General features: G+C 34.8%; 1 protein-coding gene across 5 annotated transcripts in view; it reads right to left on the minus strand.

Annotated features, from left to right (window-relative positions):
* Positions 1 to 1,259: 1,259 nt before the first annotated feature.
* NBEA (neurobeachin) overlaps positions 1,260 to 19,108 on the minus strand; it is a 451,486-nt gene continuing 433,637 nt past the window's right edge. For all 5 annotated transcript variants that reach the window (XM_021541930.3, XM_021541926.2, XM_021541925.3 and 2 more), the window contains 5 exons: positions 18,129 to 18,299; positions 7,908 to 8,009; positions 4,414 to 4,610; positions 3,543 to 3,694; positions 1,260 to 3,050 (listed from right to left, as the gene is read on the minus strand). In XM_021541930.3, coding sequence (XP_021397605.2) covers positions 2,960 to 3,050; positions 3,543 to 3,694; positions 4,414 to 4,610; positions 7,908 to 8,009; positions 18,129 to 18,299 — 713 coding nt within the window. In that variant the 3' untranslated portion in view covers positions 1,260 to 2,959. The remainder of the gene's footprint in view (positions 3,051 to 3,542; positions 3,695 to 4,413; positions 4,611 to 7,907; positions 8,010 to 18,128; positions 18,300 to 19,108) is intronic.

The raw sequence follows: 19,108 nt of genomic DNA on the forward strand, positions 1-19,108 counted from the left end.
ATGTAATTAGCACAAATCAACAAATAAACCAAAGGAATTTTAATATCTTAGCACAATTATTATTATTATTATTAGTAACATAAATTATTATTATCTTTTTTATGAGTCTGACTTGTTTGGGTACCCCTACCTATGAATGCAATAGAGTGAGAGTATTTTTTATTCTTGTACCCCGTGGCAAATTTCTCATGTAAAGGTTTGCATGGGCACAAAAGCCTCTAATTTGTGACTAGATTGCATTTAACACCATGCTGAGAGACTTAATGAAAAAAACAGTATTAATTAAAGTAATAGCAATATCTATTTTCTATTTAATTCTAATGGTGCATTTTTAAATCAATTTGTTGAATAAAATACAAAATTAGGGGTGACATTTGTATAATGATGTAATGTTGGTTGTGACATATCAATAAACAGTTTCACAGGACAATTAACATACCAATCCTTTCTTCTCTCATATCTTCTACAGCTTCAAAACAATCAAGTTAGGTCATTATACTTTCAAAAGCTGATTGATATAAATATATATCTGCTAAAATGTATACTGTATTCTAATAAGGTTCTCAAATATTGGCTTTTGTTCATTTTGATGATTATTTAAGGAACAATCTTGCTAAATTTAAAGGAAATTACAAGGGCAACAAACTGAAATATTTGTTGCTATTCTGCTATTGAGAATTAGAAAACTTCTGGGAGGAAAATATTTTGCTTACCATTGTTACCTTAAATTAGACAACTGACATATAGATATACATATGTCACCACTTGCTGTAATCTTTGTAGGGTCCTCAGCAGTTCCAAAAGGTAACTTATCCCCCCTGTTTTGTTATGCTGTGCAGGCAGGATAGATCTCTAACTTTCAATGCCCAAAATAAGATTAAATTTATTCCATGTTATCAGATACTGAGAGATATCCAAAATTTCTCTCATCAGATCTTTTCTCTCTGTGGGGTCTACTACATATGATTATTTCCTGCTCACAAGGGTCCTAAATATCCCTTAAAGGTTTTTCTTGTTCTTTTATACTTCTGCTAACCAAAGTAACTTTAGTAGCTTCTCTTATGATAATCAAAAGAGTTGCAGAGGTCACTCTGTAACCCATGGGATTTTTTTCCTGAGACCCCAGGAAAAACAACCACCCAGAAGTGCATTCCTTTGGCATATAATTAGCACATAAGAATTTCTCAAAAATAATTGTTTGTTCATAAAGATAATGGGAATGCTTTGAAAAAGGTTGCATTGGAATGAAAAACAATCACTGAATTCTTTGCATATTTTATTTTTCTTTTTGATTTCCAACTCACACACATCTGGCATATTTTACATCTTTGCAATAAAACATGGTTACAATAGCTTAAGGAATTTATATATCCAAAATATTTCACCATGATCTCAAGATGAAATGAACTTGTCTTCCAGATGTTCAATAGTCTCCCAATTCTAAGCTACAAACTCAAGATATTGCTTACAGACAGGTGATGAATAACTTAATCATTACATAGATCCCCATGATTTCCGGACCTTATAAATACAAACAACAATGAAGAAGGAAATTCAGGGCTAAACTTACTAATACAAGGTGGATAACAAATAAGTAATCACATCAATAAATAATGATATGTTCCTGGTGCAAAGTGCCAATACAAAGAATCCATTATCTTTTTAAATAAATGACTGCAAGTGAGTGTAAATTCTGAGAAAATTACATTCCTGTTACATGCCTCATAGCCCTACCGACACAATATGTACATCTATGACAATACAGTCACCAAATATACAAAGAAGAAACATGAATTAAAGTGTATATACCCCTGGGTGTGTAATTTGATCAGTATAATGTGCAGAAAATTATTCTGATAGTTATCATTACAGTATTGTAAAAGATGACATGCCTTAGTCTGAGTGGCTTCAGGTGAGATTTTCAGAAGGACTGAAAAGAATAACCTCAGTCACCTTTGAAATGAAGCTAAGGCTGTCAAATAAACCAAGCTCTTCAGATTAAAAATAAGGGGGAAAAAATCAGTGGGGGATCTCTTGCCCATAATTTATATGCCAAATGTTAATAATCCAGAAGTATAGCACTTTGTCTGTATTGGGAATCATTAAGCACTACAAAGCATTAAACTGAACTTCCCTCTTTGCTCCCTTTCTCTCTAGTCTTTAAATTTAAAAGGGAGGAAATTAATTTCTACTATAAAGTATAAATATGGCAAACGATGGCTTTTTATCCAAATGCTTTGTGAGCAGAACTCCACTTAAGAGGGGTAAACTTTTTTAGATTCAAAAAGTGAAAAATGTGTTGGTGAAAATGTCAGAATTACTGTTTGCTCCCAAATTCAACCCTTTAACGCAAGCTGTACCCTTAGGCAGATCTCCAGTCTGATTTGTGTGAATGCACCTGTTCCTTCAAGACATCAGGTTTAAAGTACATGCAAGTTGTAACTCCACAATAAAATTAAGAAACAATTTTGTTCTTTATACAAGGTTTTACTTTTACAAAAGTATCCCTTTAAAGTTAAGATGTGCATCTGATGTACAAAGTATCAAACATATTTTTTTTAATCTCAGCTTGAAAAGAGGCTGGAGATGGGATGCATGTTAGGTTCAAAGCCTAAACATTGAAATAACTGGACACAAGGTTTCCCAGAATTTTCAAAAGTCTCTTGTGGCGCATCCTACTACCTTTTCTCAATAAACAAAGATATATGAAATAATTACCAAAACATTTCCTAATTCATATAATTTACATGATACAAGCTTGCTTTTCAGCAGCTGGTGTTCAGTTGTGAGAAAACACACAAAGTAAAATGGTTGCTGACTACAATGTACAGCTATTGCTGGGTGTAATGGAATGTACAACGGAGGTCAATGCAGACGTGGTTTTCCACCAGAGACTACACCTTTCTTTGCAGCACTTGTGCTCTCAGCTTTACCTGGGCTTTCAGTTCTTCACTGCACTTCAGTATCTGTTCTGATGTTCATAATGCCACCGGTTAAAATCTATATTAAAAGCTACAATGCTGCCAGAAGCCATGCCAGTAATCAGAGTTCTGAAAAAGATATCAAAGAAGCTGATGTTAATTCTCTTTTGTCTTCTTGAGCTATGGTTTTTCATAGACAGAAAACAGCTAAAAGAACAAGGCACTTTTTGCTACACTGTCTGAAGTTCTTAAACTTGGCTGAAAATCAGAAATGTATCTCAAACTTTTGCAATTGGTTTTAAGGCATTTAATAGGCACTACTGCACTCGGATCTAATCTGACTATTCCTTTATTCTTAAATTAGTGCAATTTTAGTCATATTTTGCTATCTGAGTGTCTGGCTTACTGACTTCAGTGAAATAAGACCTCACCTTAAGTGCTTCCATTATGAGGTTCAAGTATCAGAGTAAGTGTTGAATCAGATAAATTAACAAGAAAACAACTGAGTAATTGTTTCTTATACATCCTGTTAACGACTCTATACCATATATTCAAAGTTCATAGAGATGTATTCTTTCTGTAACTTTAGTTTTTACATACAAATATGAATGGAAAATTCACCTCTGATCATGAGACAGATCCATAGCTCTTATGCCAGCATCACAGCCAGGGTAAATATAGAGCTGCTTGAAGTCACAGGCCTGCCATACTTCCACTACACCATTGTCTCCTCCTGTCACCAGGTTCTGCCCATCACTGCTCAGGAGGATGGCCTTCAAGAGAAAATGAAAAATACCAAGCACACAGTTAGCTTTTATAGAAATGGATCAATATTTACAAAACTGAATTGACTTAAAACTATTTCTTATGTTCTGCCCACTTTTATTTGAAGCAAAATGCTTCCTCTCCTCTTTCTCCCTAGTCCAAAAATATACCAACACATTTTGTATTATCAAAATTTAAAAACAATTGTGTGGTATTAAATATGATAGATAACAAAAAAAGCTCCTTGGCTGAATCTGCCAATACTTGCATTCAGCACATTTCTACATACCAGAATTTGTTCTACAATACTCAGTGTTTTCACTACAACCTAAAGCACAGCAGTGATCTGCATTCCTAATGCTGCTTCAAGTGCCAGTGACAGAGCAGAGCCCTGCAGGCATGAATTCATGTCTTGACTAATAAATGAAGAATGAGGACTTTTCTGAGCATTTTGTTTCAAAGACATATTTCCCACTGAAATTTAATTCCAAACAAAAAGTGTGGGAATATTGTGGGCCCATAAACTATTTGTTCTTATTTATTCTCGAAAAGCTTAAGTGCATTTTTATATTTGGAGATGGTGATGAAAGAATGTGTTTGAAAGGTGTAACCAGGAGGCAGCAATTTTATATATATGACTTCCTCTAAACCATGTGACAAATAAATTCAGTTTATTGTAGTAAATAAAGGCAATACACAACAAATGTTTGTTTGCATTTAGATTTACCCTGGTTGAATCATTGATCTCCATCTGAGCTAAGAGTTTGCCATTAATGCTGAAATTGCTGAACCGTCCTCGTTCATAGTAGATGATGCAGTGACCTTCACTAGATACTGAAATTAAGCGAGGGTACAGGCAGTTTTCTGTTCCTTCCAGGGCTCTCAGCAAGTCTCCAGTAATTGTGTGTACTAGGCAAGGACCTTCTGTATATGAAAACATAATATATCATATATTTGCTGTTTATACAAATGATATAGTCTGTGCACAAAAATTATGCATAATACACTTTCACAGAGTAAAAGTGTATTATGTAAAATATGTAAAGTATAATGCTTTACATTAGTGCTGCATAGATATAAGAAGCTGCAATGTTTACTTAAAGAATTTAAAATGCACAACAGAAAAGGAAATGCAAGAGCTAGCATGTTCAGAAAATAAATACAATATGCCCAGAAGCGTATTATTCACTTAGACTGGTAGGAGTTTCCCTTGATCTGTCGTCTAAAACACTCTTTCCTCTTCTCAAGCATTCAGAAGCTTCACTCAGTGATTTTCTCCAACAACATGAACTCTCTTTAGCCTGCCCATTCACATTAAACAGATGTGGCCCTATCTGTGACTAGTGGGAGCAACTCCCATAGGGCATGTAATCATATTACTGCATATTTCTCCTATAGAAAATGGCAGTTCCTGTAGATCCTCTCCCCAATAAACATTTGTTATGCATAGATTTCAGTCCTGATTTGTTTCAGCAATGGGAGTCATGTGAAAGCCAACAGTCACAATGATACTTGGACAATAAGATATTTTAGGAGACCACACTATAACTCCATTTGCTCCAGAGAGATTTTAATATGAGATTTTAATGTCTTCTTATTACACTCACAAAAGAAACAGCTATGAAATCTACAATGTACATTTTAAGATGCAAAACTAAGCTTATTTACATTTCAAGAACAATGAGAAAAGTTTTTTTTGAAAGTGAGATCTGTATTCCTACTAAGAAAAAGAGGCTCTTCTCTGATAAATATCACAGGAAATTCTTAATGTTTTCTTTTATGAATCACAGGATAATTCTGGACAGCACAGTAATCTCTTCCTTATACAACTGGTTCATGACCCTGACAGTAAATTCATATTGGCAGACTCAGCCACCTCCTGTTAAGTCCTTATAACTTCTTTGAAATTCATACAGCACCTGGGTTTGCCCAGGTAGAATGAATCAGCATCAGCACATTTATCTGTGAACCCTCTGATACAGGCTTTTATCTGTGTTTGCATAAAGTCTTATGCAGAGGGACCCCAAGTTTGGCTGCATCCGTGGGATACCACTGCAATGGAAATAATTTATTTTTTCGAACAGTTGAGTTTCAGCTTTAGAAATACTGAAGTGCCAGTATATTACAAAAAGTGATGCCTTCACCTTTAGAATGATTACCTTGTCAGAATTTTCAAAAGAAAATACCTTCACAGTTGAATGGTCATGGGCACAAAATGGCACATCTGATTTAGGATGCCCTGTAAGGACATACAGACTGACCATTGGTTATTGGATTTGTTGGGTAAGAACGTGGAAGCTTCAACCTGATTCACGAGATTGTCCACAGAGGAGTCCTAAATGTGCTGTTTTCCTGCTTCAGTAGGTTCTCAAGTGCTGCATGTGTCAACACAGTGCCACAGCCAGTTCCAGAGGAGCAGCTGCCCACCAGGAAGCACAGGTTGAGCTCAGACTGCATGGCAGGCAAATGCAACACTGCCATGAGATGCAATCTAAGAAGCTGGAAAGGGACTGAAACTAACAGATATGAAGAAAAAGCTTTTTAAAAGGCATATATTAGAAAACAGCAATTAAAAAAAAAATTATCTCTGCACTTTTATATGGTCTAAATTTTCAAAACTAAGAACATGGGAAGACTACTTCAAGAGACAGACTGGGTCTCTATTTCTCTTGATCAATTATAAACATATTCTGAATTTGATTTAAAAATCTTTCATTCTCTATCCATTTTTACTTCTAAGAATGTGAAAGTTACCAAAGCAGCAAGTAGTTAATGAATCAGTAGATAACTGAGTACAGATTCTATCTATATTAAGAAGAGGAAATTTGCAAAAAGATAGTTGAAAAGGGTGGACTATTAGGGCAGCCAGAGTGTATCAAGCTGCCTTAAAGGAGCAGCAGTGCATCAAGAAAAAAGCAGTGCATCAAGAAAAAAGATTTAGCTCCAGCATCACTGTACATTCTTTTCACAAATGTCTTGACTTTGCCTATGACTGTTATGTAGTATGTCATTACAAGAGTTAATGACCCATTAGGGTTTCCTGTTAAAAATGGCTTTACTCAAAAGTTTCACACTCAGCTTTAAAAATACATGTTGAGCTCCAAGAAAGTATAAAAACCAATAACCCAGGAGCTCAGTTGTGAGCAAAACCTGGCAGAGCAAGCATCACATCCTTCTTACCCTCAGAAGCAGCAATCTCAAAAATGAGTACATCCATGGGGATGACTAAAATGGGCATCTATATAGATAGAGACAGCAAGTCACTGGATGTAGATGTAGGAGTAGAGTGGAACTGAGATAGGAAGACATATAAGGAAAAAGGAAAAATTAGGGTGATGCAAAGAAAGAAAATAAAAAGGGAAAAGAGATGATGAAGCACAAAAGAAATTAAGACAAAAGGGGAAGAGGGAGAGCCAAATAGGAAAGGAAAAGAGAAAAAGGCATGTAGTTTGACAAGTTAAGAAGCTGAATGAGAGAGATCAGTGGGGGAAAAAAGTGGACATGGAATTAAGGAGAAGTAGGAGAAGATGGGCAGAAGCATCAAAATGAAATAAATTAAGGAGAAACAGAGTAAGAAAGGATGAAGCAAACATTCATTGAGGCTGGTGCTTTATTTCCATTGATTACCAGTCATACAGTATATTACTGCAGGCTTGGAAAAGTATTTTGAACACTTGTGTTAGCAATTGTTGGGTGCTCTGGATTCCATAGAAAAATAACATGGAGAGCCTGCAACTGCTCATTATTTAGAAAACATCACAGAAAACCCTACTGGACAGAATGCTACACACAGTCCCAAAGCAAACTGATCCTGCTTCCCTGGAGAGTGAGGTCAGTCCTGCAAACTGCCTCTCAATTAAGATCAAGGTGAGAATTTTGAGCTGGCCCTCCCTGAAATACATGTCTCTGTCAACAGGTTTCTTCAAAATCACTAGATGTCATTGTAATTATTGTATACATTTTTATAAAATACATTTCCAAATCTAGGCTGAATAGTTGCATAAAATGATGATTGGAAGGAATGATCTACTTAGTTTGTGTCTAAACTTGTAAGCAGAGATAGTAAATAACAATTTTCAGAGAAAAGTGCTTCAGATTCTCCTACAATTACAACAGATTTTAGGAATAATTAAAACACATATGACTTGAGGGAAGTCAAAGAAATACCACTAAAAAAGAGTATAAAAATGTTAAGACTTAAATCATAAAAATATTTCTGACCTTTAGCACCACTGATAACAAGTCCCAGCTCTGCACAGACAGACACGCAGACAACTTCATGGTCATGACCAGTTAGAACAGCGCGAGGAGCTGGATAATCACCTGTTAAAAAACAATTTTACAAATGAGAAAAAAAAAGCAAAAAAAGAAAACCAGGGAATGCCAAATCAAATACGGTTTATCAACAAAAGAACTTTGCTGTAATTTGCTTGAAATCATTAAGCATGAGAGGTGCAGTGTGATTAAATATCTCATACTTAGGATACCGAGCAAAATGTGTTCAGATATCATAAAGCTTCAAAACCACAACTTCCCAATGCATTAATGAATTAATTAAAAGAACACAAAGTGTGCTGCTATTGAAAACAGCTGTAATGTAAAGGTCTGCTATTGAACATATATGTCTCCAGACTTACTCTATGAACCTAAAAATTTAGGATGTTCCTTTAATAATGATCCTAATTTGTTTCATGAAACTGGGGGCAGGAAAAGAAGCATACTACTGCTGCATAGGTAATATTGATTCAGAGACACATAGGATGGTCACAAATTAAAATAAGTCTAAAAATGGTTATTGGTATGCATAATAATATATTTATTTATTGATAGATAGTATATATATATTCAGGACTGAAATATATTTTATTTTGATTTCAAACAAGTGGGCATTTATAGAGTATTTACATGATGAACAGCAACATTTCTATTGTTTCTGATAATAACAGATGCTGATGACCTAATTGGTTAGTATTCGATATTGCTCCACCAGGCTAAGAAAGTCAATTGGCAACAAAAAATTAGCAACTTGTTAGATAGCACAGAGTTATATATCATTATATTTTCATTGTACAAATGAAATACAGAAAATTACAATATTCAAAAGGATTGGAGCTCTGCAAGTGTAGTTCACATGCTTAAAGAAATTACCTAGGGAAGTACAGATAAATTACTGTAACATTAATTCTGTATAAAATAACAAAATTGTTAATACACACTTTTCGCAACAAGAATTGGAAGCAAAAATCTCATTAATACCAGTGTTGGACTGGAAGATTTATCTGATTTTGCTGGGATGAGGGGTACAGTTGGTAAAGATAGCTATATTAAATCAGGCTCCATTTACTTTTTTCAACATATTTGTCATAGTAGTACAATGTTATGATTTAAACCAGTCTTATATGCAACTGACTGTGGACAGCATGGGTAGCACAGAAGCTGGCTCAATGACAAATCTTAATTTTTTTTTTTTCCATAGAGAGGTATGTAATATGAGCTCTACAAAAGGATTTTGGGAATCAGGGTCTGGAAATCTGCTTTCAGTTAGGAGTTGGAAATTGATTCTTAAGTCAAATAATAACCAATAATATTATCTATGGGATAATATAAAATCTTGGCTTGTAATAAAATAATTGATTAAAAGCTTCATGGGAAACTGTATAATGAGAAGAGAAAGACATTATTATGTCATTATTGTATCATTGCCTAGTTAAATAAAAAAGTAGCAAAACGTGTTTTTATTTTCAATGCAGCCAGGTGGAAGTTGATGTTCCTGGACAAGCACAAGCCCTGTTCACTGGAGAGAAGCTTCTGTTCTGGGAAAAAATTGATATAGAGTAGGATTTACAGGAAACTAACTCCCTCACTGTGAACTTTCGGTGAAATAGCTTAGATCAGCAAATGAGAGGCAAGAACTACTTTGCCACTGAAGACAGAAAGATGAAAGTCTTGTTGCCACATTTACAGAAATGAGCTCAGAGGGTCACACAAGTGACACAGGAGAGTAAGACAGGAAGCTGCACAGTGTTTAAAGTGTTTTTTTCTCTCTGCATAAGCAGCAAAGTGGTGACTTGAAGTATTGACTCTCTGCTAACTGGGAATCACAGGCACAAATGTCCAATAACCCAGAAAATTCTCTTGTAGCTAATGGCACAGAGAGGTCCAACGGGTGAATGGCTGCACACATTTCAACTCTGGAATAAAATGCAGTTTCCTAAGTGGAAATGCAGTTAAACACTAAACCAAAAGGGAACTATATGAGTAGCTAAAAAGTATTGCATGGGTTTTTGAAAGATGTGCATTAGGAATGAAGGCTTGGATAGACTTTTGTGGGTCAATGAATTTAGTCTTCTTTTACTGCAGACACGCACATGATATAAACAGTTAATGAAATGGCTACCTTGGTATATGATGTGGAAGGATGTTCTAGACTGCTCCTACTCTAAAGGATAGAAATATTCTGAATTCCATTTTGAATTTGTTCTTGTCTACCTAGCACCACTTTGTTCTTGTGTTAGCATTGGCCTTCAGCTTCAGGTCTCCTTTAGCATTTTCCCCTCTTATGTATAAAGAATAAATCACCCTTTTCAGTCTTTCCTTTTGAGTCTGTTAACCAAGCCAAACCCTATAAATTCCTTTGAAGGAAGGGGCTTGCCATTTTCTAGCCATTGTAGCAATGCATTTTTTCGCCTGTCTTAAGCTCATTCTTAAAATTTGGGTATCCAGAAATGTATAGAATCATAGCTCTCAGAAGTTTAGTATGAATCTACAGCTTTTCTTGTCAAACCCTATATCTTCTGTCATCAAAATTTAATAACAATTCCATGAGTTTTAATATCTTTCTGACCAAGGCCATTGATATATAGACTTCAGTTTTGGACACAATAGTACAGAGTGTGTCAATCTAACTGGTCTTGTTATTCCAATATACAGACACATTAAAAATTTCTTACCTCTACTGCAAACAGCTATCTCAATAAATCCTAGTTTCCCAAACTTTAATCTATACTACAAGAAAATAATATTTTTAATCTGGAAATTGAAGATGTGAACTGAAAACTGAGATTTACTGCTAGGGAAGCATGGATGTCAGAAGAAACAAAGAATCTTTGTGTAGCTCATCAAAGATATTTTGATCTTTATAATTTTCCCATCAACATTGCTTTGAGAATCCCATGTCATTTCAAGGTTTTCTTTTCTCCTAGTGCATAAAATAAAAACAAACAAATAAAAAAGAGCAATTAATTAAGTTCAAAATTCTCCACTTTATTTTTTCTTTTGTATGTCCTCCTGGAAAAAAGAGGATTATGCTCAATGGCTATCTTGTCTCAAACTATGATTATAGATGTGTCATCAGACTGCTTCAAACTGGATGACTGAAACTATTAAATGAATAAAATTTTTGAAGGAAAAGAAATAATGCAATTTTCAAAAGGACATTTTCCTCAGTGTTTCCTAAGAAAGTTCCATAATATCAAGGAACTGTAAAATTCCAGAATACACCAAAAAAGCATATTTTGTTGACTTCTTGATTTATAAAGGAAAATGCTTATGAGAAACAACTTCCCTGAAACATAGATCTATGAGTCTTATTTTGTCCTGTTTTTCAGTAAATACAAATTAATGGAATAACAATATTAGGAGTAACTGTCCAGCAGTAATGGAAAATGGGATTTTTTTTTTTCCCTTTGGGCTCAAAGAAAAAATTATTCACTGAGACTTTCTACAAAAAAAGCTGTGGCATGAACCTCAGTCATGTTATGTTTTATTGCAAAGGAAATAAGCTGTGAACTCCAGGAATCATTCAAAATCTAGCAAAATATTCTGTCACTGTCACATCACCACTGATAGATGCAGCCAGAGGTCAAAGGCTGCAGCTCTAAGGGAATTGCAGGTGAAAATATCCTACCTAAGAACTGAGATACCATCACTGTAAACTCCCTGTGATTTCCCTAAAGGTGCACCTTTGAACTGAATTACTAGAGGGCAGAAGGAAAACAAAAATGTGTGGTATTTCCAAACAAGTAAATTTTTCTAGAAAGTCTAAAACAAAACACATATTTCCTTCTTGCTGAAGAATATAATGCCTAATATTATTGTGAGGTTCTTTGGGAACAGATGGTGCTCCTGCATAATAAGGAAAAAATGAAGAGGGAAAGAAAGACAAAAGACTGTTACTATTTCTTTCATATTGTTCTTTTCCAGGAATTATGTACAGATTTCTATGGGGACACATCTAGGAGTCTTCTGTATAAAGAAACATGAGAGCTCATGGCAAATTTTAGCTTCCATTTCATTTCTCACTTTGAAAAAAGCAAGTACAAGGCTGTACCTGCATTACTTGCTGAAAAGGAATTTACTTTGCTATATTCTTTACTGTCAAGACTTTCCAGGGATGCTGAAAAGAAATATTAAAATGTAGAGGGATATAAAACATCAGAAAACAAAATTTTAGAAAATAGAATTGCTTTCATGGAAGCAAAAATTTAAGAACCTTCTGAAATTTTTACTGTCAGAAAAAAACATCTTAGAGTTTGATAAAGAGATAATGCTATAACAAATAAATACGAATATTGCAAAACAGAAAACTATCAATAACAATGCCCACAACATGAGGGAGCAATGAGTTTAAAAGAAAGACTGCTGACAGGAAAATAGTATATTCACAATATTACCAGCTCTGGGAAGAAGAGCTCGTTTATTTGCTGAGGAGTGCTGTATATAGCTACAAACAGCTCACCCAGGTGAGAAGGCTTTCAGGTACCTTGTACTAATCCAGAAGGTAAAATACAGTGGAGCACAGGAGATTATGGATTTGTGGCATCTCTTCCTAGGTTTTACACTAAATTGTTTTGGGCTCTTGGGCAAGTTGTAGAACCACCCTGCACAGTAAAATTCCCATGGAACATGCTGCATAGCCTGGGCACAGACATCTGTTGATAAAGTACTAGAGATAACTACATTATCTCAGATGGATTATTAGCTCTTTTACCTTTGTCTCAGAGGAGAGATGTCTTTGGCAACCAGGGCAGAGATGGTGCCAGTAAAAATTACAAACCTAATTCTCAAAAATCTTCTGCTCTGGCAGAGCAGTGCTAACATACTGGTATTTCAAAAATTAATACCTAAATTGTACATACTTACAAGTACCATAATAACTCCTTAAACAAACAAAGCAGATAGCACATGTGCCCATATGCTAGTGCAGGACCTTCAGACAGCCACCCAGTCTTCTTGGTGCAGAGCCCACTGGTGACTATTTTTAAACTGCTGCTATTTAAAGGCTAAGCTAGGGCATATTAAAATGCAGAAGGATATAAAATAAGTGGAAGTTCTGAGTTCAGAACAAGTATTCTTTCAAGACTCAAACCTGCATAATCCTTAATGTTCGCAACTTCAAATTGTTTCAAAATTATGTTATGTAAAAGGAACATACAAAGATATACTTCATGAAAGACACAAAAAAAAGCATATTGACTTGACAAAGATATTTTATGATAAAGTTTACCCTCCCTTTCAGATATATATTGACTGAATACACTCACTGGGACAGAATGAATTCTTAGCACCTGTGAAGATTTTGTTATAATGCTAAACAAACCCATCTTATGGCTGATAGAGCATTCTTCAATGGTCAGCACAGCTGCTGTTAGAAAAAGTAGGGTTAACTCCCACACCTCTTGTGACCATCCTCTTGGAAGCTACAATAGGTAATGAGAAATGTCAAGTCCCAAGATCAATGAAATTTCAGGCTCTAGGGAAAAAACAGGAATAGCATTGATCCTTTTAAAGAACACCAGTCAGAGGTTGAATGTAATATATTGCATGGAGAGGCCCAAGAGGATAAACGGCCAGGTCCAACATACTTACCTGACAAAAAATGCAATCAGCCTTTAGCACAAGCTGCCTACCCTTCCTTTCTTTCATGCAGGAGTCTGATTCCAATTAAAGTGTGCAAATTAATTTTTATCACTTCCAAATTACTTTCGGAATTTGTGTCTGTTTCAGATGAAAGCATCTGTCCCTCACTTTTTTGCAATTCTATCATCTACTTTGGTATATCTGTTCAAAGACTCTGAGATAGTTCTCATTTTCAAAGTCAATTGTTTGAAAGAGATATTCAATAAAGTAATCATAAAATATAAAAATAAAACAGCTATAATGATACATATTGAACTCCAGGGCATATCATATACTTTCTTTTCTCCTTTTTGTGATGACTAATACAGTTGCTACATGAGAAGAAATTTGTATACAAATTAGCACTCAGCTAAAACAAATCCCTATATATCACAAGAAAAGAAAAATCAAAACAAAAATTGTCAAACTCCATCACAATAATTTTTGCATTCAGTCTCTGAGAACTGCAAAGATTTACATTTCCCATATCACTTCAAATAAATAAAATAAGCAAACAATGTCCTTGGCATGTGCTGTGTCTCACTAAGAGAAAACAGATACCTTTCACTGTTCTCGCAACTGCAGCAGATTTATACAATCTGCTCATCAACTTAATAAGGTGCAGATTCAGATTAGCTATTTCAGATGGTCAATTTTGGCTTAGAAAGTAGATATCTGACCCTGGCAAGAGGGCTTCATTCAGTTCAGTGTTTTTCTGATAGGTGGTACCTAAGTAAGCAAGGATAAAGACATAAAGGGAAGTTCAAATGTACATAAACCCTGCATTCAGCTTCCCTCCAGCCTACAGGAAATCATGCCACATCTCTTACTTTCCAGAAGCATTCCCAAACACCAGTCTCTAGTCTAGTCTTAACAGGACCTCCAACATCACCACTGTTGGAGCTTAATAATGGTATGGCCATGAGACCAATGTTGAAGTAGAGAAAATTGGGAAAAGATTTGCCCTACGCTGCTGTTGAAGCAGCATAGCGCTCCTGATTTCATGATTTATCTTGATATCCAATCATCATGACATGTAATATGCACAAATATGAGCATAGAAAAGAATTTTGCTTTCTACGAAATCTAGAGGTTCTCAGGGGCCCATTCTATGATAACTTATAGCTGATAGTCAGCACATGCTTGTAAACATGAGAATAAGGGCTTTAGTTACCCCAGTCTCTAGAGGTCAAGAGCATAGTTCTCCTACATCCTGGACAAGCACTCTTGTCTGAAGATTTCTTTCAAGCTTTTTCAGAAAGCTACTGTATGGAAAACATTGCATTTAAAACCTGGTAAAACATCACCCTTCTCAGAGTGATTGTGAGATTGTGACAAGAAATTGTGCCAACTGCAAACCAAACCAGAAACTAAATTTTGACACTTACTGTGGAAAAATGATGATAACTTGATAAATGTAAGGTTAGAAAAATTATTTTAAAATTATAAAATGAAGTTTACCATGGTCTCATAGGCAAGCTTTCAACTACTGAGCTAGATCAATCACTTGCATCTTTTCTCAATTCTCCTCTTTAAACAAGAGCTGGTTCTGTATTTCCCACAGACCCAGTTGAGGTGACCCACTGAATATACATCTGTACAGGTATTTCAGCAGAAGGTTCTACAGAAGTCTGACAGGTTAGGTTGTTGACATACTTGCTGTTTGGTAAAGATTGCATCTACCTCATAGATACTGCAATATGAATTTTAGCAGAATCTGTAAGAAATTTGATCTGACAATCTTTTGCCTGAGAGTATTTATATGTTTTTATTTTGCCTGAGTGTATGTCTATGTGATTTCTATGTTTCTGAATGAAATGGTATCTACATTTTTCAATACTAATGTCAAACCACACAAACTATTTAGGGCTGGAGGTCTGCTTTTCCTCCCCTTTAAGATTTTCTGAAACAACTAAAGTTCCTTTTGGTAGTTGGATGTATTGAAGTTAAAATTTATAATTATCTGTCTTTCAGCTTAAAAGATAATTATAAAGTCAAACATCTAACCCAGGTAATTACTATACCTGACATTTTTCTTTGAGTTCTCCACCTTCTTATATCCTCTGGTATAAAACACCTTGTCTGTATCTCCAGATGACAGCTTTTAAAAAACCAATACCCCTTTATTTTTCCTCTGAAAATATCATCTACATCTCTCTGGAAATTAATTCTAAAGATGTTAAGTAATTGGATTTGATCTACATCGATCATATCACTCATTTTTCCTACAAGGAAACCTTCTAACAGCAACTATAGATTAGAGTAGATTAGGAAATATTTCTTTATTACTTTGGTGGCTTTAACTAGGTAAAACTTCAAATGTATTTTCATAAGGAATATTAAGAATGCTTCTCTTGGAAATTAGTTTAAAGGAAATCAGTCATATGACAGCTATCATGTCTGCTCGAAGTAGCAAGCAGAAACTATTAGTCATTACTTCAGCAGAAGCCCTTAGTAATTGTAGAAGTTTTTAAAGGCCCTTTGCTTTTGTGATCCATCCCCATTAATGTATGTTCATGAAAAGATAAAGTAAACTCTTAATAATAATATGCTTCCAGCACATGTTATTCTGGTTATAGTACAGTACTAGAATATAATTGGCATATCCATGGTTGCTTCAATCCAATGAATAGAGATAGAAATAATAGAAATGCCATCACTCTTCCTCAGCATGAGTTTTCAAAATGTCTTCAACATGACTATTAAAAAATTTTATCAATATATTTCACAGCTACCACAGTGGTCTTGGGTATTTAGTCTTTCTGAGTTCTGTTACCTGTACCTGTAAGATTTCATTTGACTGGACGTGGCTATCTGCAGCACAGTCTCCTATTAATGTGACCATAAGGCCATTTCTTCAGTAAAACAGCACCTTACCCCCATAAAGGTAGAGACCGAGAGCAAGTCATACAAATAATTACAAATTTATTTCTGTCAGGCAGGTCATATCCTTCCTTTCATAAATTTAAAGACCTTCAATGCAGACAATTCCAAAGTTTTACAGCTAAGATATTAAATCTGAGATACCAAAAATTACCACTTTTGTACATTCATATATGTAAGAGATGACAAAAAAATGCCAGAACAAAAATAATTCTTTCTGGAAAAGAATTGAAGTAGTTTGTATCAGCCAGAAAGGAGATGCTAATTGCAAGGCTGTCCAAGCCCTTTACAATCAAGAGAGGTAAGGGGAAAGTCTTACATTTTTCTCTTTAATGAGAGTAGAAAGCTCTTTTTATTTTTCTCTTAACATAGAAATACTTTATATGAATGACTAGTACTTTATATGAACCACACAGCCATTCAAAGAAGAAAAATGGCATCAACCTAAACAGACTGCTAAGACATGAAAATTCTTGTCTGACCGAATTTATCCATATTAGACAATTACAGACTAAAACAGTCATGGAATATAGGAAAAAATATAGAAATTTGTTATTGCAACACAATTTTCTTCTTTCCTCTCTTAGAAAAGCAAATAAAATCTTGTGATAAAGCAATAATTTTATCTGTCTCCCTTTTACTCTTGCTAACAGACAAATGGAAAAAAAAAATCAAAATTCAATAAAAGTATCTTGCTGCAAAATTAACAAAATATTTACTTTTAAATACATAAAACATGTTTCTACCAGCCATTCAGTTGAAGAAATACTTTCACTTAGATGTCTGTAACTGACAGTACTGCCTTCAGTCAGTATTTGAATCTGAGATCAAAACTGATAGTGACAGATTCTTCCATTTTTATCCAAAGACAAAACCCTTCTATTGAAAATTATCATTAGAAATCAGAAGCTTCTTTAAGTGAAATGGATTTAGTGTTGTAGAAAACAGTTCTAGTATATGGATGAAAGCTGCTCTTTAACTGCAGCCATATCTCTGGCTTGGGTGATGGGATCCTTAAATTAGTGGTGCACTTTTAGTGTCCTTTTGCATAAATTAATATTACTATTGTGTCCCACTCACTCTGCAAAGCACTGATAGTTAGTCCCATGCAAATGAAATGTAAACTTTTCCTGACATTTTATCTTTTTCTATTTTTATTCAGTCAGATTGCTTCCCCAAATTATAGAAAGACCTTTCTCAAGAGTCTCATTTAATTCCATGGCATGTGAGACATTCCTTTTTTGAAAAGGCAAGCAGCTGATATAGCATGCTGTAGCACAAAAGGAGTAAGTTAAAATGCCAAAAAAATATTTCCAGGGAAAGGGAAATCAAAATATAGTGATATATGTACTGTCACTTAAAGGCCACAACCATCTTGTTCTAGTTTATGATGACATGATGCTATAAGTGATAAAGGCAATTACAAACTTAGGAACTATACTCCCATCCTATTCTCTCTTAACATGCAGCGAGTGTTTAAACATTTTTTTTGGCTAGCAATCAATGCATTGCTTAGCATGTGGTGCTCTTATACCAACCTTCAACCTGTAAGCAAAGTTAGCGATATATTTTGCAATAACTTCTGAAGCTGAAAGAAGGAATGCTAAAACAAGTAGGTGTGACAGAAGACCTCTGGGAGAGGTGTTATTGAAGGATACTTACTGCTGTTTGGATTGTCACCTATGATATGGTGCCGGCCACTCCAGTACCAAAGCAGCAACGTAGCGTCGCGAGACCCAGACACGATGTAGCAATCACCCCCAATGTAGGACTCCGACCTGGCGAGGCAAGTCACGACATCCCAGTGGCCAAACACAATCTGAGTTAATTTTCCTGGTGGGAATGAAAAGTCATACAAATTCAGTTTTCTAAGGTACTAGCAGTGTTTGGAAATCATTAACTATATAATTAATATTCAGTTCAAATGTAACTTTTATTTCATGTCCCATAATTAGAGTTCACTAAATGCTACAAGAAGATTAAAAAATCACAAAGATTAAACTTTTTTTTCCACCTTTTTTTTCATTCCTGTTGAAGACTGCTTTGTGGCAATCTACAGTCTAACCCTTATCTCTGAAAATCAAGGCAGTGCTGCAGTCACTGAATATTAAGTGGAGTTATAGCTCCATCAGTATTTAAGCAACAGCACTAGAACAGTATTTATAAATTTCATGAGTGATATGCATAAGACTGCACATGAACTCTTCTATAATTGTGCTGCATTATTATGCTAAAAATGTGTGTTTGTTCTATGTTAATGTCAAACTAAGATTTACTGCGATTATCACCTCCTCCTTTCTATTATTACAGTTGGTTTTTAGCAATATATTGAGTGATATTAGGTTAAGTAATGACACAAAGCAACAAAATATTTGTTCCTGTATCCGGATATTCAACCTAATTCCTTACTACACGAAATAAATAGAGCTAGAAATAATAGTTCCATAAAAATATTGTAACAAAAATATGGTTGATTCTTTTGACATGATAAATTTCCTGAAGATAACTATGGTTTTCAATAGTTACTATTAATAAGACTGTGTTCCATTTCCTTTTACATCCTCTATCTTCCCTTAAAAAAAATGTGAAGTTATCATGCTGAAACAATAATGAAGGATTTTATAAACTGCTGTTTACCACTT

Source organism: Lonchura striata, chromosome 2 (assembly GCF_046129695.1).
Source record: "Lonchura striata isolate bLonStr1 chromosome 2, bLonStr1.mat, whole genome shotgun sequence".
NCBI lineage: Eukaryota > Metazoa > Chordata > Aves > Passeriformes > Estrildidae > Lonchura > Lonchura striata.